General features: G+C 42.2%; 2 protein-coding genes across 2 annotated transcripts; both read left to right on the plus strand.

Moving 5' to 3' along the window:
* Positions 1-4,156: 4,156 nt before the first annotated feature.
* Positions 4,157-23,864, plus strand: LOC103634225 (uncharacterized). Its single transcript, XM_035961245.1, has 6 exons — positions 4,157-4,220; positions 6,028-6,407; positions 14,055-15,027; positions 15,432-15,503; positions 15,638-15,709; positions 23,620-23,864. The coding sequence occupies exons 1-6, from the start codon at positions 4,157-4,159 to the stop codon at positions 23,862-23,864; spliced, it is 1,806 nt and encodes a 601-aa protein (XP_035817138.1).
* Positions 23,865-24,992: 1,128 nt separating this feature from the next.
* On the plus strand, positions 24,993-26,054 carry LOC103632992 (vegetative cell wall protein gp1). The gene has a single exon (XM_020541345.3). The coding sequence runs from the start codon at positions 25,299-25,301 to the stop codon at positions 25,680-25,682; it is 384 nt and encodes a 127-aa protein (XP_020396934.1). The 5' UTR covers positions 24,993-25,298; the 3' UTR covers positions 25,683-26,054.
* The last annotated feature ends 764 nt before the right edge of the window (positions 26,055-26,818 follow it).

Raw genomic sequence — 26,818 nt, forward strand, 5'->3', positions numbered from 1 at the left:
TACCCCCCTTAACAGAAATCTCGTCCTCGAGATTTGTAAGGAAAGGTGTATAACTATGTCATCTCAGAACATATGTACAAACAAAAATCTCAGCATGATGCATAATTTATTAGCAACACATGGGTCAATTAGACCTTATGATTATTCTTAAAATAGTATCATACCATTTACTAACTAAAGTAACATTTAGATCTTACAAATAGTAGTAATATATATATATATATGTGTTTATGTAGTTTGGTGGAGTTGGTGGTGGTGGTAGTGGGTGATTAGGAGAGTATAGGTACCCAGCTACTTATTATTTAGGATATCAGCTGAACAGGTTGAGGCAAGAAAGATTATGGCAAGGAAAATAACTTATCCAATATGTTTAAGTCTTGATTCATCTCGAGATTCGCTTTGACTGTTATATCCTTCCTTGTTGATGTCGATCTTTTCTTCTCCAATCTTGGTCTCATTAATTTCAGGGTTAATATGTATCAGTAGAGTTGGGGCATATGGTTGAAATAGTTATGGGTGAGATGGACTATATGACGTAGGTCAAAATCTTGTTTGATGTCAGGTGAGAACAGATAGATTATACAATCCATCATGACTCTATTGGCTAGGTTAGATCTTATGTCTATGGTTGAGTTGGTCTAATGTGCTAAGTTAAGTTAACACCTCGCTAGTAGGGTTTAATCTCTTCTATCAGTATCACTGATCTGTTTAAGTAGACCACATCATATTAGATCATATTAGATTAGGTAGGGTCTAGATTGGATTGGATATAACTAGATTAGACTAGATGGGATCAAAATTTAAATTGGTGTAATCAGATTAGACTAGATAAGATCTACTTAATTTATTTTGGAATAGATCATGTGTGTTACACTATTATGAGATAAGCAAAGTGGTGGGGATAAGTATGCTTGTTAGGTCAAGATGAGTCTCTAAGATCATGGTAAAATCTTTTGAGATTAGTTAGATCTATTAGGATGAGATGAAATCTTTTCAAGATAAGATGGGTCTATTAAGGTAAGAGAGTATCTTTTAAGATAAGATGAATCATTTAAGAAAAGAGAGAGTCTTTTAAGATAAGAGGGGTCTCTATGAAATAGATACATTTTAATGGAGGATAATCTAAGTTTTTTTTATCCTATGAATTTTATTTATTTATATTTATGCCTATATGTATATACAGATGTAATTGTGGACACTATTCCACAACCCATCACACTCAATCAAAGAACCAAATCAGATAAGTATCATAAGAACAAACACTCAAACATTCCAATATCTACAAAAATAGTTTTGCTTTTGTCCCTAAGATTAGGTCTCCTATTCCTAAATGTCACTTTAGGCACGGGATTTTAAAGTGTAAAATCCACATTTGTCTTTAGAAGGAAAAGGTAAGAATAATCAGAGTAAAGCGGAAATGGATGAGGAAAGATCGAGATAAGTGTAGAAAAGAATCAGAGTAGCAAAGGTAAGTAAGTATTGGTTGTCCAGTTCTATCTAGGTTTCGTCCTACAGTCAACATTCCTCTGATACCACTTCTGTAACACCCGGTTTTAAGGGACAAAGCCGGGTGCATCTCAAACATGCGCCAAAGAAGACAACATATATAATCACAGAGTGTATAGAGATAAATGTCACAATAATCAGAGTACTTAATACATAGCGGAAGACTTACAAAAATAAAAGATAAATATAACAGGATCTAAAATCTATCCTTGGCGCCAGAAAGTCAACTGGGAGACGACGACCTAGACCTCTCGCGAACACAGCGCAACATCCACCATGCGCCTCATCCTGTGGTACCTGTCCTTGACCTGTGGGGGGTGTGAGACAGCAAGAGTGAGCTCACATACGTTCATCGCTCAACAAGTTGTGGGGAATAATGTGCATGAACTCGCCAAAGGTGGGAGCTCACGTGAAGTGTAAGGCTTACCAAAGAGGATGGTTAGAGCTCAGCATTGCTTTTAAAGTTGATCAAAATTTTATTAGCAATTACTAAGTATAAGTAAATACCAAACCCAATTAAGAAAAGTAATAACATCACCTGCGATGCGATGCATATGACAAATTGAATTTAGTTCCACAAATTAATCATGTGAGGGTCCGAGCCGCTCATGACCGTGAGCACGGCTAGTATACTAGTTTTACACTCTGCAGAGGTTGCGCATCTTTACCCACAAGCCGTGTTACCCATCTGCCAAGGGGTCATGAATCTCATACACCTCTACCAAGGAAGCGAGGCAGGGTAACACTACGAGGCCTTTACAAAGTTCCACTAGCTTCAGAAATCCCGCTACAGTTTATAGGAAGCTCCAGTGCAGGGTTCTTGTCTGACCGCCATCGCAGCAAAATCAACCAAGGACCTCCCTACACTGACCACTCCCCTACTGCCCTTGCCCCTTTCGGGTAAGGAAGACCTCCACTAGCTTTCCTAGTTAATCAGCCAAGGGCGTCCCATTAAACCCTTGTGGTAGCACTGTTTTCCCGGGTGGTCGCTCCATGTTCCAATTAACATAATGATCTTATCATGAATGTAAATAACATAACAAAATAATTGGAACATGGATATAATGAAATATTAATCCCAAAACCATATAGAGCAATAGCATAACTACCCAATGATTCAGGGGTAAACAAGGTAAAAGGATAAACAAACTAGGGTGACCTGTTGGGTCCCATCAAAATTAAACCTATGCATTGTTAAGTGATAATAAAGAACATTATTGGGTAAATGAAAGTGATCAAGGGCACAACTTGCCTGGCACTTGAGATTCCAGTTACCAGGGTGATTCTTCAGATCATCGAGACCTCACGCTAGTCGTAGCAATACAAACAAACATGGTATAGATAAAATTAACATCACACCAAACATAAGTACAAACTAAATAATAATGATCTACGCGAAGCTACGAGATCGCGGGATCGAGAACTACTCAGATCGAAGTTACGATTAAGGAGTTATGATTTTATAGAAGATCTATGGTATTAAAATATTAAAGTATATTATAAATTGGTTAGTATAAATCTTATGAGAGGTTATTCTACTTATCTCACTTCATTCTAAGTAATTATTTGATTAAAGATTATTTAGTAAGATTATAACCATAAGATCAGAGTTTAATCCAATAGATTAACCCAAATTCATAGGGTAAATAAATATCTAATTATAAAAGTATGAGACATGGTATAATCAATGTTGTTATTGCATAGTAAATATTTATACGAGACTAACGCAACTTGAATGAATCAAATCCGAGTTAAAACGGAGAAATTATGAATTTCCTAAAGTTTTATGTGTTTTGTACAAGATCATATAGGATATAAATTTTAATGTGACTTTCATGTCAAAACAGAGATACTAGATGATAAACAACATTATTACAAAATTATAGAGACTGAAATGGGTCGATTTGGACTAAGTATGCATTTTCTATACATTAAACAAGTTCTGGCATTTATTTTTACACTAAAAATCGATTTCTAAATGATTTTATAGGTTTTTTCTTCCCTGCCTGGCTGCGTGCACTATTTACAGAGAACCCAGGGGTCTCGGGGAAAGATTCCCAAGACACAGAGAATCCTTGACTGGACCGCGGGTTAGTATCCTAAATCCAGAGGGCTCTTTAGCAAAAATGCCAAGGCGAAGGGGTATCAGACGATGTGAGCCGTAGGATCGGAGTTCTGTGGTTGATATTAGATCTGGCGCTTAATGAACTGGTATGCGATTACGGCCGTCGGATCAGAATCGAACAGCGCTGGCAATCCCCACCGAACCGATACGCTAGATCTGATCTACGCCGACCAAACCACATCCAACGGCTGGGTGCAGGCTCTACTCATCCGCGTACAAACGCGGCGGCGCCGCTCGGGTTCGCGGCGGACCATCGCCGGAATCACGAGTTCCCGATCCCCAGCGCACGATTGCCCCCAAGACACGGTGCAAAACAATCCTACGGATCCAGTGAACACGGAAAGAGGCTAATTACCGCGAGTCAGGGGAGGAAACGCCTCCGGCCACACGAGCGGTGAAGTCGCGACGACGGTCCCTCGGCGATGAAGACTCCCCGCGCACCAAGCCGCCAGTCCAGCACGGAGAGGTTGCTACCGAGTACTTGAAAGCAGGCTGAGCTCCCCAACTGACCACAAGATCGTGGTAATGGCGAACCCCACGCTGAGGTTGCTGGGATTCAGGTGCGGCGCGGAGGTTCGCGGCCACGGTGGTGAGCAGTAGCGGTGCGTCGGCGAAGGATTCCAGCCGCAATTACCCGAGATCCGGCACCATCTCCGCAGGCAGCGCACACCAGCGAAGCTTCTAGCGTCAGCAGAGACTCCGCTGCCACGAATTCCCCCAATCCGTCGAACCCCTCTCCCTCGTGGTTCTCTCTTTCCCGGTGACGAGGGTCCCCTGGTGGCGGTCGGCTTATATGCGCGCGGGGCGAGCATCCGATGAAAGGGGGATCTGGCGAACGAACTCCAAGAATCGCGGAAGCTACAGGCGGAGTCGTTGCCGCACACGCGCTTTCTTCGGAGAAGAAGACTCTGGCATGATGGCCCCACCCGCCATAGGCTGACCAGCAGCGGCACACGCACAGAATCAGGATTGAGGGGGGGGGCGACATGTGGGTCCCGCGCACCAGTGAGGATAGCTGAGTGCGGAGTGGGCTGGCGGCCAGGATTAATAGGAGATGGGCCGATTTTGGGGTTGGTGGCCCAGTTAGTGTGTTCCCCTTTCTCTTTTGTTTTTTTATATTTTCTTTTCCATTTCTATTTCTCTTTTTTTTGTTCTTCCCAACTTTAGGTTTAAATTCAAATTTATATTCAAGTTTGGTTTTGAATTTCAAACTCTAATTTAGATGTAACAAACAAAATAGTCCCCGCATGATAAGCGTTTTATTTTATTTATTTCAAAGAAGTCATTAATTTGAATGTATAATTAGTTTAAGTGTTTATTCAACGTTTAAAGGTTTAATACTTATTTAGTTTTAGAGGAAGATGTTAGATAATATTTTATCAAGAGTTCTTTAGTCAAACATCTTTAAGTATTAATTATTTAGTTCATGAGAGGAACACTTCCCCATTATCATCATTTTATTGTTTATTTGTTTCTAGGTTTCTAGTTCAAAAAGGTTTTAGATTCGATGCTTGACATTTTAGCATGGCCAACTATTTATCTTAGGTTATAATAACTTTTAAAAGCTTGGGATCCGATGTTAAGAAACATTTTTTTTAACTCTTGACCTTTTGAAGAATCATTTATAAATCCCCACATTGGATTTTTTTTTGGGTGTTACAATTTAAATCGGACAACTGCGACCTTGAAAATCACCTATACTCTTCAATATGCGTAGTACACATGAATTTTATATAGAACAAGTTGTATGGCTAATCATGTCTTGTTTGTCGCCAAATGCCAAGGTACAGATCAGCAGCATGTAGCACCGTGTGATTTTTTTTAAAAAAAAATCTGAACTCATATTTATGCCGTCGTCCCAGAGAGGAGCAGCAGTTAAGGTTGGAGAAAGTATAGGAAAAAAATATAGTACTTTCGCTTTCATATTTTCCACTCGGAAACGATCGGTATCTGGTATTTTTGAAAACGATAAACCGTATCGGTATTCTGATAACATGAAACCAAAATAATATTTCCTTATCTTTAAAGCAGGACGGAAACGCTGCCTCAGAGGCTATCCACGTCTGCAGAATTACTACACACGTACGATCAGTCATCGACGTCTTGTATTGCTCCACTGCTATCCACATCTAGATTTTTCTAGCTGACGTATGCCTTCCTGGGACGACTCTCATTCACTTCGTTCGACGCTCTCCATTCTCGTTCTGTTCCTCTTTCTCCCATCTCACGTCTTGGTTCCTCTAAACCTTTCGTCTTGGTTCCTCTAAATCGCTTTGTTCGTCAACTCCAGATCATGGACAAGTTGTTAAACACAGGTTTGTTTTTCATCGGATTTCCATTTTACTAGATCCGCTTGCACCAGATTCGAAGCCCCATATTTTTTGAAAGCGATTGAGGCGAAGTAAATCTTCTTTCTGAGGCCACACCGTCTACCGGCGCGCCGCCGCCTGTCCACGCGTCGATCTCGCCCGAGGTGGCCGCGGCGTGCGGGTCCACGACGCCCGCGTGCTTCGCGGCCGGCCACCACGTCGTCCCCGGCGTCGGGGACCACCGCAAGTGCCGGCCTCGGGGAATCCTGGCGATCGCGGGGGAGGGGTTGACTAGCCAAGACCTCGACGAGGAGTTGTCTCGCGCGTCCATCCACTGGTTGTCCTCACCGTCGGGGGCGGTGGCCTGGACGTCCTCGACGAAATGTGGCAACGAGGAGGCGTCGGTGAACTGGCTGGTGTCCCCGTGTAACACCCGGATTTTAGGGGTCCAAAACCCGGGGTTAACATAAACACCAGGTATGCTGGGACCAAGTCTCATACATATGATGTATAGTGGCACAGGATCGAATGTCACAACTTTATATATAACAGGAGTTCTTTACAAAATAAATAATTACATTATAAGGAGACAACGGTCCAGCAACCCAAAGTTGACTGGGAGACGACGACCTAGACCTCTCACGAACTCATCACCGCATCCTCCATGAGCATCATCCTGCAGTACCTGGTCCTGACCTGTGGTGTATGTGAGACAGCAAGAGTGAGCTCACATACGTTCATCGCTCAACAAGTTGTGGGGAATAATGTGCATGAACTCGCCAAAGATGGGAGCTCATGTGAAGTGTAAGGCTTACCAACGGAGATGGTTGAAGCTGAGCATTGCTTTTAGAGTTGGTCAAAATTTTATTAGCAATTACTAAGTGTAAGTAAATACCAACCCAATTAAATAGTAGAACAAAGTAACAACATCACCTGCGATGCAATGCATATGACAAATTGAATTTAGTTCCATAAATTAATCATGTGAGTGTCCGAGCCGCTCATGACCGTGAGCACGGCTAGTATACCAGTTTTACACTCTGCAGAGGTTGCGCATCTTTACCCACAAGTCGTGTATCCCATGTCGCCAGGGTTTGCAAAGCCCTTAGACACTTCCGAGGTGAATGGCTAGGGATCCACTACGAGGCCTTTACAAAGTTCCACTAGCTTCAGAAAACCCGCTACAGTTTATAGGAAGCTCCAATGCAGGAATCCCTTGCAGGACCGCCATCACAGCAAAATCCTCCCGAGGGCCTCCCCAGGAATCCCTTGCAGGACCGCCATCACAGCAAAATCCTCCCGAGGGCCTTCCCAGGAATCCCTTGCAGGACCGCCATCACAGCAAAATCCTCCCGAGGGCCTCCCTACACTGACCACTCCCCTACTGCCCTTGCCCCTTTCGGGTAAGGTAGTCTTCCACTAGCTTTCCTAATTAATCGGCCAAGGGCGTCCCATTAAACCCTTGTGGTAGCACTGTTTTCCCGGGTGGTTCTCCATGTTCCAATTAACATAATGATCTTATCATGAACAGTAATAATAAACAGATAATAAAAGTGTAATCATAAATAATGTATCTTCATACCCAAAACCACATAAAGCACTAGCAAGTACTACCCAAAAAGTTCAGTGGTAAACAAGGTATAAAGATAGTCAAAACTAGGGTAACCTATTAGGTCCCGTCAAATTAACCTATGCAGATCATTATGATTAATTAGAACATGAGTGGGTAAAAAGAAGTGATCAAGGGCACAACTTGCCTGGGCCTTGAGAATCCAGGTACCAGGATGATCTTCAGGTGACTCGTGACCTCGCACTAGTCGTAGCAATACAAACAAACAGTGTATAGGCAAAATTAACATTACACCAAACATATATGCCAAAATACATATTAATAATCTACATATTAAAATAAGATCACAGGAAAAAGAATTATTAATTTTCGAGTTATAGATTTTAAGTTATGAATTTCCTAAGATTTAAGGTGATTATAATAGGATTACATGATAAATTTATTTTCTAACAGAGTTCATGTCAAAACAGTGATTCTAAATGATAGAGAATATTATTACAAAATTTTAGAAATTGGAATGGTTCAATTTGGAGCTAAAATGGATTTTCTATGAATTATCTAAGTTTTAGCAATTATTTTCATATTAAAAATCTATTTAATAATCATTTTCCCTGGTTTTATTATGTTCTGGACTGGGCCTCAAATCCAGAGAAACCCAGGGGGCTCAGTGTAAGTTGCCCGAGACACAGCGCACAGTAACATATGGACGGCGGGTTGATTTAGTGAAACCCGAGGGGTTCATATGAAAAACGACCCGGCCGAAGGGTATGATATGATCTGGGCCGTCCGATCGCGCGCCAACCGCCCAGATTAGATCACCAATTAAACGAACCGGTACGCATCACAGGCCGCACGATGGAACTTCAACGACTCAGATTTAAATAACCTATACGGATTTACTACCGGCCGATCGAGATCGGACGGCGCGCGATCCTCGGTCGAAGCGGTACGCATCAGGCTCAATCGCGACCGAAGATGCTCGATCCAACGGCGAGCACGTATCTCTCCCCTACCCTTGACCAACGCGGCGGCGCCAATAATCCCCGGCGGCGCAGCCCGTCGGCGAGGCCACGGTCGGCGACTTGGTGCTCTAATCCACAATCCTACGGGCGCTATGCTACGAGCAGTACAAGGCGAAAGACGTGGAGAGGACCATACCGCGAATCGCGCAGTCATATGCCCTGGCCACGACGCATGGCGGCACCGCCGCGAACCATTTGCTCCGGTGAGCAATTGAAGCTGCCCCGATGTTCGGTCCTGCCCGACCGATGCACAAACGACTTCCCTGGGTCCCGGCGACGCTACTTGACCACAAATCGGAGGCGGGGCGCAAGCACAGAGGAGGTTTCTCCAACGGCGGCCGCGGGGCGGCAATGGCGGGCGCGGCTGCGTGGTGGGCTGTGTTGGGGAAATAGGGCACGAGCGGCAGGGTCGAGGGACCGCCAATTTGTAGACGCGGTAAGGAACCGAGCGGCGCAACGGCCCCGAAATCTACGGCGAGGCCCCGCCATGCTCGCGCGTTTGTTGCGGTGAAGAAGATGGAGTCCGGTGTCCGTGAGTCTGTCTGGTGGGCCCGTGTAGCAGCCACACGTGAGAATGGAGGAGCGAGCGCGAGCCGCGCGCGGATACGCCTGACGAAACGGCCCACCCGTCAGTGACAGAGTAAAGGATGCGAGCGTGAGAGAAAGAGAGGCTGACGTGAGGGCCCCGCATGTCAGCGAAACAGATGAGAGGGCGCGTGCGGGAGTAGAAATTTGGGCCGCGAGGGAAAGAAAAGCCAGGTGGGCCGAATTCCAGGTTGCGGCCCAACAGCAGGTTTTATTCTTTTTCCTTTTTTTCTTTTCTATTTTCTTTTCTCCATTTTCAAATCCAATTTGAGTTCAAGTTTAAATTCAAACTTTTGTGAATAACTGGTCCTCAGTTTGAATAGTATAATTTAATATTATAAGTGTGAAGGATGTTTATTCTGATTTTATTTTATTTTATGTAGGATTTTTCTTAGTTCTTCCCTTCTCTTTTACTTTCTATTTTCTATTCCAAATTCAGAATTTGGGTGTTACAAATCCTACCCCCCTTAAAAATAATCTCGTCCCCGAGATTTGTAAGAAAAGGGAATACAAAAGGATTGGTTTGCAATTTAGCTTTTAATTTCTAAATCAAGGGTCTCTCTTTTTATTATTAGTAAGTGATAGGAGAGCATGGGTATCATATGTATGTCCACTTTATTATGTAGGATAGAAGATGTCTTTAGGGTATATATAGGTTTGGGACAAGAAAGAGTAGGATAAGAAAAAAAAAACTCCATCCAAGATTGTGGATCTTGACTCATCTTGGTGACCTCACTTGATCCTTGAAGACTTGAGTTGGTGCTCACCCTTCCTTGATGAAGTTGATCATATTCTTCGGTCTTGTCTTATTGATTAGGAGTTAGTGTATATTATCGGGCTAGAGAATATGGTCAAGATAGGTATGGTTGAGATAGACTACATGATGTAGGTCAAAAGTTTGTGTGATGTTAGGTGGGGATAGGCAGATTATGCAATCCATCAAGACTCTATTGGTTGGGTTGGTCTATCAGTCTTTATTTAGTGTAGGGTGGACTAAATTACAACATGTGAATAGGGTCTAATCCATTTCACAAGTATTAACTGGTCCATTAAGTAACTCATTTAAATTAGATCATAGTAGGTTAGATGTGATCTAGATTAGATTGGTATGACTAGTTTGACTAGATATGATCTAATTAATCTTGCATTAGATCATGGTTGTTAAACTAGGGTGGATAAGTATGCCTATTAGGATAAGATGGATCCATAAAGATAAGATAAAATCTTTTGAGGTCAGTTAGATCTATTAGGCTGAGATAAAATCTTTTCAAGATAAGATGAGTATCTTTTAAGATGAGATGGATTTATTAAGATAAGGGAGAATCTTTTAAGATAAGATGAATTGGTTAGAATGAGATCTTTTAGGATAAGATAAATCTCTTAAGCTAGATAGGTTCCAAATGGGATAATTTAGGTTGCCTAGTTATTTTATAAATATATTTTTATACCTATGTGTATATGCAGATGTAATTGTGGACATTACTCCACAACCCATCACACTCAATCAAAGATCCAAATCAGACAGATATCATAAGAACAAACATTCAAGTGCATAGATAAAAATAGTTTTGTTTTTGTTCCTAAGATTAGGTCTCCTATTCCTAAAGGTCACTTTAGGCACTGGATTTCAAAGTGTGAAATCCACATTTGTCCTTAGAAAGAAAAGATAAGAATAATCAGAGTAAGCGGAAATAGATGAGAAAAGATTAAGAAAAGTTTAGAAAAGAATCAGAGCAGCAAAGGTAAGTAAATAATGGTTGTCCAGTTCTATCTAGGTTTCGTCCTACAGTCAACATTCCTCTGATACCACTTCTGTAACACCCGGATTTTAGGGGTCCAAAACCCGGGGTTAACATAAACACCAGGTATGCTGGGACCAAGTCTCATACATATGATGTATAGTGGCACAGGATCGAATGTCACAACTTTATATATAACAGGAGTTCTTTACAAAATAAATAATTACATTATAAGGAGACAACGGTCCAGCAACCCAAAGTTGACTGGGAGACGACGACCTAGACCTCTCACGAACTCATCACCGCATCCTCCATGAGCATCATCCTGCAGTACCTGGTCCTGACCTGTGGTGTATGTGAGACAGCAAGAGTGAGCTCACATACGTTCATCGCTCAACAAGTTGTGGGGAATAATGTGCATGAACTCGCCAAAGATGGGAGCTCATGTGAAGTGTAAGGCTTACCAACGGAGATGGTTGAAGCTGAGCATTGCTTTTAGAGTTGGTCAAAATTTTATTAGCAATTACTAAGTGTAAGTAAATACCAACCCAATTAAATAGTAGAACAAAGTAACAACATCACCTGCGATGCAATGCATATGACAAATTGAATTTAGTTCCATAAATTAATCATGTGAGTGTCCGAGCCGCTCATGACCGTGAGCACGGCTAGTATACCAGTTTTACACTCTGCAGAGGTTGCGCATCTTTACCCACAAGTCGTGTATCCCATGTCGCCAGGGTTTGCAAAGCCCTTAGACACTTCCGAGGTGAATGGCTAGGGATCCACTACGAGGCCTTTACAAAGTTCCACTAGCTTCAGAAAACCCGCTACAGTTTATAGGAAGCTCCAATGCAGGAATCCCTTGCAGGACCGCCATCACAGCAAAATCCTCCCGAGGGCCTCCCCAGGAATCCCTTGCAGGACCGCCATCACAGCAAAATCCTCCCGAGGGCCTTCCCAGGAATCCCTTGCAGGACCGCCATCACAGCAAAATCCTCCCGAGGGCCTCCCTACACTGACCACTCCCCTACTGCCCTTGCCCCTTTCGGGTAAGGTAGTCTTCCACTAGCTTTCCTAATTAATCGGCCAAGGGCGTCCCATTAAACCCTTGTGGTAGCACTGTTTTCCCGGGTGGTTCTCCATGTTCCAATTAACATAATGATCTTATCATGAACAGTAATAATAAACAGATAATAAAAGTGTAATCATAAATAATGTATCTTCATACCCAAAACCACATAAAGCACTAGCAAGTACTACCCAAAAAGTTCAGTGGTAAACAAGGTATAAAGATAGTCAAAACTAGGGTAACCTATTAGGTCCCGTCAAATTAACCTATGCAGATCATTATGATTAATTAGAACATGAGTGGGTAAAAAGAAGTGATCAAGGGCACAACTTGCCTGGGCCTTGAGAATCCAGGTACCAGGATGATCTTCAGGTGACTCGTGACCTCGCACTAGTCGTAGCAATACAAACAAACAGTGTATAGGCAAAATTAACATTACACCAAACATATATGCCAAAATACATATTAATAATCTACATATTAAAATAAGATCACAGGAAAAAGAATTATTAATTTTCGAGTTATAGATTTTAAGTTATGAATTTCCTAAGATTTAAGGTGATTATAATAGGATTACATGATAAATTTATTTTCTAACAGAGTTCATGTCAAAACAGTGATTCTAAATGATAGAGAATATTATTACAAAATTTTAGAAATTGGAATGGTTCAATTTGGAGCTAAAATGGATTTTCTATGAATTATCTAAGTTTTAGCAATTATTTTCATATTAAAAATCTATTTAATAATCATTTTCCCTGGTTTTATTATGTTCTGGACTGGGCCTCAAATCCAGAGAAACCCAGGGGGCTCAGTGTAAGTTGCCCGAGACACAGCGCACAGTAACATATGGACGGCGGGTTGATTTAGTGAAACCCGAGGGGTTCATATGAAAAACGACCCGGCCGAAGGGTATGATATGATCTGGGCCGTCCGATCGCGCGCCAACCGCCCAGATTAGATCACCAATTAAACGAACCGGTACGCATCACAGGCCGCACGATGGAACTTCAACGACTCAGATTTAAATAACCTATACGGATTTACTACCGGCCGATCGAGATCGGACGGCGCGCGATCCTCGGTCGAAGCGGTACGCATCAGGCTCAATCGCGACCGAAGATGCTCGATCCAACGGCGAGCACGTATCTCTCCCCTACCCTTGACCAACGCGGCGGCGCCAATAATCCCCGGCGGCGCAGCCCGTCGGCGAGGCCACGGTCGGCGACTTGGTGCTCTAATCCACAATCCTACGGGCGCTATGCTACGAGCAGTACAAGGCGAAAGACGTGGAGAGGACCATACCGCGAATCGCGCAGTCATATGCCCTGGCCACGACGCATGGCGGCACCGCCGCGAACCATTTGCTCCGGTGAGCAATTGAAGCTGCCCCGATGTTCGGTCCTGCCCGACCGATGCACAAACGACTTCCCTGGGTCCCGGCGACGCTACTTGACCACAAATCGGAGGCGGGGCGCAAGCACAGAGGAGGTTTCTCCAACGGCGGCCGCGGGGCGGCAATGGCGGGCGCGGCTGCGTGGTGGGCTGTGTTGGGGAAATAGGGCACGAGCGGCAGGGTCGAGGGACCGCCAATTTGTAGACGCGGTAAGGAACCGAGCGGCGCAACGGCCCCGAAATCTACGGCGAGGCCCCGCCATGCTCGCGCGTTTGTTGCGGTGAAGAAGATGGAGTCCGGTGTCCGTGAGTCTGTCTGGTGGGCCCGTGTAGCAGCCACACGTGAGAATGGAGGAGCGAGCGCGAGCCGCGCGCGGATACGCCTGACGAAACGGCCCACCCGTCAGTGACAGAGTAAAGGATGCGAGCGTGAGAGAAAGAGAGGCTGACGTGAGGGCCCCGCATGTCAGCGAAACAGATGAGAGGGCGCGTGCGGGAGTAGAAATTTGGGCCGCGAGGGAAAGAAAAGCCAGGTGGGCCGAATTCCAGGTTGCGGCCCAACAGCAGGTTTTATTCTTTTTCCTTTTTTTCTTTTCTATTTTCTTTTCTCCATTTTCAAATCCAATTTGAGTTCAAGTTTAAATTCAAACTTTTGTGAATAACTGGTCCTCAGTTTGAATAGTATAATTTAATATTATAAGTGTGAAGGATGTTTATTCTGATTTTATTTTATTTTATGTAGGATTTTTCTTAGTTCTTCCCTTCTCTTTTACTTTCTATTTTCTATTCCAAATTCAGAATTTGGGTGTTACACCCCGCACGACGAAGGCGGGGTGGACCTGCTCGAAGATGAGATCTTCGTGCCCAGATGCTCCTCGGAGGACGCGTTCTGGCGCTTCTCTCCGGACTGCACTAGGCTGTTAGGCTTGCCGCTGCTCAGCGGTCTGCTGGATTCCGGCACTCCGTCGTCAGAAATGTCTGGGGCAACGCCGTCGTCAGGGTTTCTCCCAGTGCAGAAGACTCCAAGCAGTGGCAACAGCATCAGTCCCTTCTCTCTTATTGTCAAGCGAGCATCGGAGTCTTCTGCCAGATTTCGGACTTTGTGTGCCCAGCAGGGACTGGGCAGCATCTACTGGTACGATTCGGTGGCGGATCCGACACCAATCTCTGGTGAGTCATGGCCTGAAAGTGTTAGCAATTATACACGGTCAGGGTTGACAAGGACAGGCAGTCGTCCCCTGAAGATGATGGATCCAGTGATGGAATGTCTTGAGATGATGAGTTTGTCTCCAAGGCCTGGGGACGATGACTATGATGGAACTGGCACACTGCCTGCACCATTGCCTCAGCATAGCTTCCAGTTTCCAGGGGATCCAACGCCTCTGGAATCCATAGACTTGACCTCTTTTAAGAGGTCTCCTCGTGACATAGAATTGAAGGCAAAGGACACAAGTTTCCGAAAATCAGTCATGGCAGACACTCGTATCTCTTGGCAGGAGGGGCTTGTCAGCAGAATGTTTGATATGGGTGACTTGGATTGCTGCAAATGGCTATCTGACGATGAAGATTCACCAGTGTTTTTGCACACTGACAAGGCTTTGGCTCTTGGTACCAATTTTGAGCCATGTAATGGTTGTTGCCTACATGAGGGTGGCGACCAACAGGAAGCATGCGGCTTTGGCTCTGTTGAGCTCAGTTGCATTGGTGATTCAAGTCCGATTTGGTGGGTTTCCAATCTTTTCGGTTTTTTCCAGTTTGTTTATTCCCTCCTACAAATCCAGGTATCCACCACCCCTTCTTGTTTTTTAATTTACTCTGTTCAGAAAATTTATTTTGGACTTCTCCTTCTCATCTTTTTCTGATACGATTTGTTAAGAACAGCTCTTGCAGGCACAATGCGTTAAAGGCAACTGAAAAATGTAAGGTCTCATTAATTCATTGTATGTTATGTAATGATTGGAATTTATATCTAACTTAGTTTTGATTCTCTATTCTTCTCTTTTTTTCCTAATGCCATGACAAACTAAAGCATGCTTTCCAGTTTTATTTATTGTATCAGCAATGGTGTGCAAGAGGGTTGAATCTATGTTTAAAATGTTTTGTGACAGGATCTTTCGGTTTCATGTCCTATGTAGCAAAGTTGGAAAATACTTCTGATTCTTACATATTTCACAAAGGAGGTAATTGGTACTTAATTTAGTTGGTTCTTCATTGGCCCACTACATGATGTATAGTGATTGCAATTTTGTTTTATGCATCGAGTTTATGTGTTGCATTAAAGAGACGAATCTATGTTTAAAATGTTTTGCGACAGGATCCTTTATTTCAAATCCTGGTTCAGTGAAGTTGGAAACTATTTCTGATCTTTACATATTTCACAAAGGAGGTAATTGGCGCTTAATTTAGTTGTATGTTTTGAATAGTGAAGATAAATTGAGGATGGAAAAGTTACCAGGTATATCAGATGTTGTTAGTAGAGGCTGCATAAATGATGATGAAATGGGAAAACAATTGTGCTTCCCGCATCACATATCAGCGGAAGATGATATATGATACAAAACCATCATGATAGCATAGCCATTTGTAGGATTCATGGTCCACCGATTTTTTTCATAACATTCACATGTAATGCAAAGTGGCCTGAAGTTAGCGAAAGTCTTTATCACTGTAGTAAAAAAACTTCAGATGCACCTGATGTTGCAGTGAGATTATACCATATGAAATTGCAGGAGCTGTTATAAGATAATAAATTTGGTAATATATCTGGCCCATGCAAAGAAGGTATGGACAACTGCCTACCATGTTTTCATGACCAAAAGATGTTTTCCAACAATTTTTCGTTTTGTTTTTTAAAATTTTTTGAACGAGTGGATACCGACAAGCAACTTTTTAGTATTTTTGGTTGGTGCATGCCACTACTGCTCATGTTGTTCATGTACAACCTCCTTTTTTTTGGTTGGTACATATTATTATTGTTCATGTTGTCCATGTGTAGCTTTAGTAAAAAAAAAGGTCTCTAATTGTGAGAACTGCATCTAGCATGATTATGACAACCTTTTTTCTATTTACATTAAATCATAATTATATGTCTTCTACAGCCCATAGTACTAATCCACAATTCTATTGTATGTATCGTTTGCATTTACCTTAAATGTACACATTGTTTCTATTTCTTTATCCTTTTTTATAGAGATCCTATGAGGCTATGACAATATATTTTGTTATTAAAATTGACACATAAATACATGTCAAGTATTGCTGCTATTGTTCATCCAAAATTCTTGTGTAATTGCTACATGTATTCCCATTCTCTTTTTATATTCCAGTAGAATAATAGAACCATGTACTCCTTTACGAAGTATTCAGCAATATAGACTCATAGGGGGAGAATGTGCTCATCCCTCGTATATCATTGACACTGATGAAAAATGCATCTATGTTTATATAAATAAACCACCTGTTGAAGCCTGTCACTCCATGTGTGTTGATGCAACATCTGGGAAAAAACAATGCTATTAGTTGTTGACATATGCTACTTTAATACTACTTAATATGTATTGCAATCTCAGTTCCCTCTACCGTTGGTCCAAATTGCATCTGTATACATAGAGACCAATTGTTAGAAACTTTCTGAATCTGTGTATATTAATGCAACTTCTGGAAAACGCTGTTGTTAGCTCTTGACGTATGCTTTTAAAATGCTAATTAGTATGTATTGCAATCTATGTTTCCTGTACAGTTCTTCAAACTGTTACAATACCCATTCCAATATTAGTCAAAAGCTACTACAGTTTACCAAAGTTTCCTTAAATCTGCTCTTGTGTGACTGTGTCCATGTAGTTATATGGTCCATAACGAATATTCTTTATATAACATTTCCACACTACAATTTCTATCTACTTAAAATATCATCACACACGTTTTAAAATACGGGTCAACATGCGCGCAAGGCGCGCACAATACACTAGTAACACATGGATAACAATCCATTTTCTAATTAGTTTATTTTCCGTTGGGAAAATAGGAATCTCTTGACAAAATGAAGTTCTCAAACTAACCCTTAGTAAACCATAAATACATCGAACTGAAGATCATAGTATTAGCAACATCTATATTAATAATCACACACATTATGTTACACTAGTATAATGTCTATGCATTACTACTGTTTCTATATATCATATTGGTAGATTTTGTTTTAATAAAACACAAAAATATGTGTTTTATTGGTTAGATATGTGTGAATATAGAGCCAACGACGAAGGTTCAAACCTCCCCTTATACATAATTTAGTACTAGTGTTGGTAGAGAGAATTAAATATATTCTTTGGCCTTTAGTAAACCATAAATACTAGGACGAAGAGAGTAAATTCATAATCAGACGACTATAGTCCATATTCCACAATCTATGTTGTTCACAAATCGACCATGTTTAATGAGCCTCAGTTCTCAAGGCACCGGTAAACATAATATCTCATAACATACAACACAACAACAATGTAACATGTTATATCGAAATGAGAGAAGAAGCAATGTACTTCTGTAGGCACAACCACATGTGCATAGACTGAATGGATGATAGAGCGATAGATGTGTTATCTTTATCACCTACAACAATAGCGTGCAAAACTCTTTGTCACATACTAGGTACTCGAGCGAAGTTGGGCTCTTAATTATAATTTGATTTACATGAAAAATTTAGAGAAGCCCCATTATTCACCGCCCTTAGGCATTGTAATAATCTCATTTAGTATCAAAGCCTCATGTTTACTAGTTTAGCTTAACCACATTGAGTTAAGATGTCTAGGGGGTGGACCTCCTTGAGGGTGACGATTTTCTTTATTAGAAAAATTCATACAGAAGTTTATATTGAGACTACAAAAATAGGAGTTTTTAAAGTCGCTACTCAAGAGCTTTACAAGAACACTCTATTTAGAGATCTTTGCAAGGACATGTTCAATATACTATGTAACCATAAATATGCTCTTATTAGTAGGTCTGACATGTGTGCACTTTATGAAGTGATCTAGAGTAAGGCTGCCTCGAGCAATGACCTGTATAAGGTCCACTACGCTAAATATAGCGGCTGCTATAATCGTCTCCAATAGCGCACTGTAAAGGATACACTAAAATAGCGAAGGGCAGTGTCGCCCGCTAGACTTGGAGGATCCTCTATGCTCCTCTTCACCGCCTGTCAGTTTTATTTAAATATAAATCAGAGAGAGAAAATAATGTAGTTTATAAATTATGTTACTATTGTATATATAGAGGACTGAATTTAGGAAACGTTGCTGGAGACTGAGAAGATATAGAGAACAAAATCTTTTAGAATATGCTGTAAAGGACAAAAAATATTTCTTTAGGGGATAAAATTTAGGGGACACTGTTGGAGAGAGACTAAGTGTGAGTAGCATTATCATTTAGTCATGAAAAAATTAAATTATTTTGAAATGCTTTCTCATACAAATGCAAATGATATGTACTCTGATTGAATGTTCTCGTAGAGGAAATTAATTGATTATTATGACTCGCACATCAACAAAAAAATGTATCTTTATCGTATATAGGTCTTAACCAGTAAAAAAATAAAAAAGATCAAAATTTAGAGAGAAATTAAATCAACAAATTCAGCTCCTCTTAGAGGTCGCTCCTTGAATACACATGGACCGATACGTACACGTGACGTGCATCGACCATGTGTGCGCCGCTTATGATTGCGTGGAGCATATATACGTGTATTCTATTGCTTGAGGATCGGCGAAGCTTTATAAGTTAGTACTACATATACATCCACACTGACATACTACAAGCGCATCGGATCCTGCTTGCATCGAAAGCTAGGTAACAGGCAATGGGCGCCGGATCACATGCACGGCGATCACGTACGCACATGGCCCACATGATTTATGCATGAGATGTCTCTCGAGATAGATGATGATGCGTGCGTGTATATGCATGCATGCTTCCAAGACACACCACCCCTTCTTCCAATCTCATCTCACCCCATATTTTAATCAGACGCCTTTTCGCCTAAGATATAAACAAGGGAGCAGCACGTCGTAGTAACTTAGGATCAGCGCGCTGTATGCGTGTATATTTCTGAAAAAATGTATTTATACGTACAGATACAGATCCTTATATATATAGCGGCGTAAATTATATTGTTATCCAGTAACTCACGATCCCCGCTGGTTCCAAAACCGCATAATAAATGGGAAAACACCCAGAAAGAAAGAAAAATAATAATTACTGCTTAGTTTTAATCCATATCAACTTCTACTATTTCTATATTATTTTTTTATTTATAAATTACAGCTACAGCAGTCTAAACAATCAACTTTAATTCGAACATCTCTATGCAGAGGCCACCGAATCCACCGCCTACAACCATCCTGTCCGTTGATGAGAATATTAGAGTATTTTGTCAGACACACAGTAAAAAATAAACCTACAATCTAGCCAGTAGCTTTTTCCAAAAGCCGGCTTTTGTCACACTGCAAAGTTAAAAACACTTTAAAGCCTGTTTTTGGCATTATTTGGATGGAAGAACTTTACAATATATATGGGAAAAAATTAGCGGTTTTTAGCGTCGTTCACCAAACGATTTTTAGCCTTTTTACCGTCCATAGAAACTTTTTTCGCAACCCACTGCGTACAACAACTTTTTTATAGCCACATCTCAACCAAACAAATCTATATTATTTTTAGAGTTTTCATTCACGTGACGTCAATCTTTTGCCTCCATATTTGGGCGGGTTCCACTCACAATGTCGCTACCTAAATAGGATCAAATCTATAAACTCTGCTAAAAAAGATATGGAGTTGAGGATTAAGGCCATATTATTTCACTTCTAGATTATATAAGTTAGATTATGGTGAAAGGGTAGGAGAGTAAAATATCACTTTGAGATTACAAATAAGCTAAAATAAACTATCCATTACTAGCTTATTTCAAATTATTTATAGTCCCAAGTAATATTTTATCCTCCTATCATTCCACCATAATCTAACTTATATAATCTAGGAGAGAAACAAACACACCCTAACTCTAGGGGTTTGTTTAGGAGCAAGAGAAATGTAGGGGATTGAGGAGGCTAAAATTCTTCGTTATTTAAAATGGAATAGTAATAGATTTTAGTACCCTCAATCCCTTCATTTCTCTTGCTCACAAACAAACCCTAGGTGTTTTGTAGAGCACCAAAAGTGATACCCCAAAAACTTTAGGGGATGTTTGGTTTGAAGAATCAATTCATTCCAGATGAGGTAGTGTATAATGAGTCCATTCCACAATTTTGGTAGAATGGACTCGTTCGTCATATTATTACTAATTACTAGCATGTGGTGATAGATCAACTCATTTTATTCCACAAGCCAAATAAGAAAGCGAGGAGTGAGAAAAATGGAGTACCCCATCTTTAAACCAAACACACCTTAGTTTTTTATACTACTCTATGGTGGAGTTAGTAAAGCAAGTCTTAGAGAACCCTTCTTCTCATTCTCTCTCGCATGAATGTGTGAGACTTAGAGTTTGACTCACCACTAGTACGAAAAGCTCTATATAGGCGGTTTTAAATATATTTGTATTGATATTTTTCAGAACCGATAGTGCTTTGGGCTAGTGGAAAAATTCTTTGTATAGGCGGGTAACCGAGAACTGCCAGTGAAAATCTTTATCAGGAAACATAAATTGTGTTTTAAATAAAAATATCAAAAAATAGGCCTCACCCATCTCTATCAAAGTCACCATTTTTCGAGGCTATGCAGCAAGTAGGAATTGAACCCACACAACTCCACCCTCGCGTGTAGGCCCCTCTACCATTCCACCTATCACTTATGTCTTTATTATAGTTTTGTTACCCACATATTACAACAATCCGAGTATAAATTAATTATTTAAGGTTATAAACGAATTCGAATGAAAAGGTTGTCAACTACAAAGTTTCATAACTTTTGAAGTTCTACAACTTTTATGTTGGTACTTTTCCATCCGAGTTCATTTGCAAAATTTGCATTTTAATTTTGACAAAAACTTAGATGCAATTTTTGAGAGCCAGAACGATTTCAAATAAAAAATTTGCCAACTACAAAATTTCATAACTTTTAGATATGTTGATGGTTTTTTCATACGAGATCATTTGAAAAACTAAAAAAAACAGGATAAAATTTATTTCTAGTGGCGGATTCTTAAGAAACCCGCCACTAGAAATCGATTTTTTGTTGGCGGTTCCACGAGAAATCAATTTTTAGAACCCCCACTAGAAATCATGGTTTTCTTAAAAAACCGTCACTAGAAATAACACTGGCGTTTGATAACTAAAATTGTCTGTAAAAATTAAACTTCACCGCATGTTTGAGCCGTTTTCTACTAGTGGACGGTTCACTAAATAAATAGTGGAGAAATACAAGAAAGATGAACAATGTATGTGTGGAGGGGTGGACCTATGTATATGGAAGTGAGGACACATGACATCGCTTATTTATTTGTTACAAGTAATAGTACCGTCTAGATTTTCAGTATTAGATCCCTTAACCTAACTTTGATGATCTCACTCTACTATTTTGGTGCTAGTTGTTGCAAATATGTCCTTACCCCCTATTTTATCCCGGGTGCGCACCTATATGTGTGGAAAACAAAAATGCAAACTGAATATCCATTCATTGAACTTTGAAATGGAGGGAGTGCATTTGTATATCCATGCATGTGTGGAGCCATATACACATCCATACAATTGTTAAAGTGCTTTATATGTGGGCAGTTATCTACCAACTCATCTTGCATTAATTGCTTGCATAATACTTCATTCGTTTCTTTTTATTTGTCGCTGGATAGTTCAATTTTGTACTATCCAGCGACATATAAAACGAAACAGAGGGAGTATAATTTGTAAGATACAGCACCTACGGGAAAAAAAACTCATACACATCACCAATATATTGCTGTCATGTACATATTTCCATCTACAGTAGGACACGATGCCTTCGTTGCCCGCTCTTTGCATGTGTCCGCTCCCCCGCCCCACTTTGTACTAGAAGAATCCAAGGTAACGGAAGAAGTAGAAATATATTGACAATGTGGCATGCACGCTTTTCTCGCTCGGGCTACCACAGTGAAATCATCCGCGAGGAGTTAAAAAAAATCGTTCTCCCAGGATGACGCACAACTGCACAAGCGATAGATTTTTGCCTTGGGCAGCGTGGCACGCGCCGGCAATTGTCACTCATGGCTGCAATGCAAAGAATGTGCAAGCTAGTTAATCACGGATGGGGGGGAATAAAGTGGTAGAAAACCCACTGGGGGTTAGGCTTCCAAATCAACAGGATCCATGTGGGCTGGCAGCGGCAGCTTTTCCTGGTGCCACCTTTTGTGATCTGGTGGGGCGGGAGGCGAGATCTGGTCTTCTCTTGCCGCCACTGACTACGGAACCCCCTTCGTCTTCGTTCTTCCCCTGCAAGCCAGTGGCAGGGGACGTAATTCTTCCATAATTTAGGTCTAGCCTTTCCTTCATAGTCCTGTCCTGACTGTGGTCAGTTAGCTGATAGCTCCGTTTCCCACAATGAAAAACTCTGCATGGCGACTTATAAAAAAAACAGACGCAACATATTTTCTGTCCCAAAAAAAAAGGAACACGCATCACTATATTGCAAGTTTTATTTTTTTTTTTCTCTCTCTCAATTTTGCGTTTTGTTTCAGTTTGACAGCCTTAATCGAATACCAGTATAAAATAGTTGTGATGGGGAGTTTCAGCTCCCATAAGATGCATGTACGCGATGCTGATTAACTTGCCACGATCTATGGATTTATGAGTTGCCTTCGTTGGTCCTGGTACTAATTTCTGCTGTACAACAGGAGTATGAAATCTAGCTTCTTCTATATGTAATAGTCCTGCTGCTATTATTGTTATATTTAAAGATAAAGGTTAGTACTGAAACTAGACCCTTTTTTCCCCTCTTACAAGATGCATCAGTTCAAAATGTGTCCCGTCGGCCTTTTGTCGGTGACACGTATGGAAATAAAGGTCTTTGCCCAGGTCAATTCTTGGCATATGTAGTATACTGTTGGATCCCAACGATGCACAGTAGAGCCCTATCTCTTTGGTTCATCGGCATCAATCACCGAATACATATACTACCGGACACGACGGCAAGCCCTCGATCGGATGAAAAACGTACAGGAGGAAACTTGAACGTGTCTGAAGAGAAACATTGCCAGTGCAGCGCAAATTGGCAAGCCGATGCTAGCCAAGCCTCTGCCGCCCCAGTTTTTTTTTTTTTTTGGTTGACGAGGAAATCCTGCAGAGAAACCTGAGCATGCAGAAGCGGAAGCAGAGGCAGCGTCGTTGGTCCACACAGGGGCCGTGTGCGTGCGCACGGCCACGGCCACGCAGGACAGCGCTGTCACTGTGGCGAGAGAGACTGAGAGCAGGCCAGAGCCGAGCCCCCAGGCAGACCGGGGAAAAGTGGCGGTGGGTGCCGGTGCCAGTGCCAGTGCCGGTGCCAGTGCCTGTGCCTGTGCGGTGGGGGCGCGCAGGCGCAGCGGGTGATGAAAGCGTCAGATTTTCAGAAGGGAGAAGAGCAGCAAAAGGCCACTCTCCCGGTTGTTTGTTTCCTCCTTGTTCTCTAGCTCACCTGCAGCCCGCCCTTCCAATTGCTGCTGACCATGCAGCACAGCATATGCATCATGCCGGTGCTTGCTGTAACAAAACTGCTCAACGCTGTGCTCTCACTCGGCTGGGCTGCTGTGCCCCTTGCAAGTCGAGATCTGAGCACCAGCTCTGCCTATGCAAGCCTTCCACACATCATGCAGTGCAGATGCATGCCCCTCACCCTTTTGTACCCTACCTGCTCAAAGTGATCATTACATGCTGCGAGGCAACTTTGGCTCCTCCAATCATCTCCTCTTCCGCCCTCTTCCTCTCCTATTCTTCTCTGTCTATCTAGAGAGTCTGTTTAGTTACTTCAGCTATAGATTTCTGAAAATCTAATTCTGTACGAGCATATGCTTGATAACGTAAAAAAATCTCGCGTATGACGTGATTCTAAATTAAAGTAAAAAAATTATAGATTTTAAAAATATATTCTGTTATTATATCATTTTGGTTGAGACTCTAGATTTTAAGTATTGAATCTAGTTGAGAAAGCCAAACTTAATACACCCTAAATTTGTTACAACAAAATGTGTAATGCAACTCGATCGAGACTGCATGAGGCTTTCTTCCAACATGCATGCATGGTAGGCGAATATTTCTCTACATCCATTTCTATGCCTAGTACGTGCGCTAGCAAAATATCTATATAAAATTTACAAGTCCTGCGCGCAAATGAACCAACCATCCCTTTGTGTGCCTGTGAATCGATCGAGTTACACATGTGGCTGGATCGACGTGCATAACAAAAAGGAAGCGGAGTACGGAGTGTCTCAGGAAGCTCCTACCAACCTGTTGCGGGCCATGATTACCCCAACTTCTGTGCACAGAAAGATAGGTGTATACAGCACTATCGAGTGTATTAGTAGTAAAAGGAAAGAAAGGTAGGTGTGTACGTACGTATGTAAACGTATATACTATCAACAAGTTGGGGGTGCAAATGTAAAATACACGACGACTCACTCGCCTCAACCTGTCTTTTTATTTTTTGCAACGTTTACCCACGTAAACAGCATTACTGCCTGCCAGCAATAAATAATTCATGTTAAAGCCCAGCAGTTACCATAATAGACCTAGTAATCCTCTTCCCGTTGCGCTTCTGCCCCTCCTCCTCCTCTCTCTCTCTTGGCCTCTTCCGTTGAAGAAGAGCACCGCTATTTAACAGCCTTCGCGCTACCGCCCCAACCTTACTCTCTCTCTCTCTCTCTACCCACTTCGTGCAATTGCACCCCCCTCCCTCCCCTCCACCAACAACGAGGAGGAGAATTCGATCCCGATTTACAGCGCCCGTACGTTGCGCAGGTCCGTCGGTGACTCGAGCGGGGAGCGGCAATGGCGTCGCCAGGCGACGACGACGGTCTCCCGGGGCTGCCGCCCATCAAGACAACGCCTCCGCCTCCGCCTCCGCCGCCCCCGCTGTCTGCCACCAGTGCCACGGCCGCGGCCTCCCCGTCGCCGCCGGCGTCGTCGTCGGTGGACAGCGCCAAGGCCGCGGAGGGCGAGGACCACGAGCCGTCGACGCCGACATCGGAGGCGAGCAGGCTGCGGCCGCCCGCCGCGTGCCCGCCGGCTCCGCGCAAGCCGCCGGCGCCGCGGCTGCCCGTCAGGCGGAAGCCGCCGCTGCCCTCGCCCGCGCGGGTGTTCGTCGCCGTCCCGCGCGACCTCTCCACCGTCTTCCGGGCGCTGCCCCCCAAGAAGCGTATACGGGTGTCGTGATGCCGCGATTTACAACTGTCTTTCCACAGGCTTGGTCGATTTCTAGGAGAATTCAGAATTCTGCCGGGTTCTTGGCTTCGTGTTCTTCCCCCCTCGCGTTTTTTATTCTCCTTTGGGTTACTGCTACGACCCACGGGCCATGGCTATGGTATAAATTAAATCATATTTTTCGGTATAAATAACGTGTTTTTTTTGCATGTTCATTTTCCTTTTCCTTTTTGTTGTTGTGTTAGTGTGAGCAAGCTTGTAGCTCTAGAAATGAATTCCAGCCAAACATCTGGTGTGTTATGTGTCAAGAGTATACTATATAAGCTATATGGTGGTGTAGAATTCAACAGACCTGTTTTAAAGAAATATGTATATTATGTTGAATTTGGGGCTACATAAGAAGGGTCGAACTTAACAAGGATAGTAAAATAAAACTTAAAAGAATATTGTTCTTACTCAATGCAAGCAGTAGAAAGAAACAAAAACCTGTAGCAAAAATTCACTCTGATCCTAAATTATGATACTTGCCAGAACTATTTATCATAACCCGAGTTTTGCTTGCTGCTGAATCTGTAGATTGTTTGGGAAAATTCAGCCATTAACTGTGGATCATAGTTCAGTGGATATATGAACCAGCGCACATATGAAGCCATCAACACGGTGACAAGCTGCTAATTTGGGTAGATCCACCGTTTCTTACAAGACATCCGAGAATTGTTAATTGCGAGACAACAATCCTGTGACCAGTTTGATTTTTTTTTCGAACTTTACTGAACGCTCTCAGCAGTGGACGGATTAGATACCCTGCCCATCAAATCAATTCGGCAAAAGAAAATGGCTCTGATGGTGAGTGTACTTTTGGTTGTGTTTGTCCGGATGCAAGAGAGAGAACAGACAGAGCGAATCTTCCATTGATCATCAGCACACGACATGAATTTTTTTTCTTATCAATTTCCACCAATCTTTGCAGGGTAAAAACATCTCTGGAGATGCTCTAACATCCCAATCCGTCTCTCTGCTATTGTCTTTAAGCGCCAAAACTTACTGTTCTTTGAGCTCTTTTCATGTACACAAACTCAGCACCGAGCTCAAGCTTTGTTTTTTTTACTACTACTACTACCCTGTACTACAGTACTATGAAATATCGT

This window comes from Zea mays, chromosome 7, assembly GCF_902167145.1.
Source record: "Zea mays cultivar B73 chromosome 7, Zm-B73-REFERENCE-NAM-5.0, whole genome shotgun sequence".
NCBI lineage: Eukaryota > Viridiplantae > Streptophyta > Magnoliopsida > Poales > Poaceae > Zea > Zea mays.

Coding starts and splice junctions, on each gene's coding strand:
- LOC103634225 (XM_035961245.1), top strand. CDS start 4,157: ATGGCGAACCCCACGCTGAGGTTGCTGGGATTCAGGTGCGGCGCGGAG. Junction 6,408..14,054: donor TCCAAAACCCGGGGTTAACA/TAAACACCAGGT, acceptor TGATTTTATTTT/ATTTTATGTAGGATTTTTCT. Junction 15,710..23,619: donor TTACATATTTCACAAAGGAG/GTAATTGGCGCT, acceptor GAAATCCTGCAG/AGAAACCTGAGCATGCAGAA.
- LOC103632992 (XM_020541345.3), top strand. CDS start 25,299: ATGGCGTCGCCAGGCGACGACGACGGTCTCCCGGGGCTGCCGCCCATC.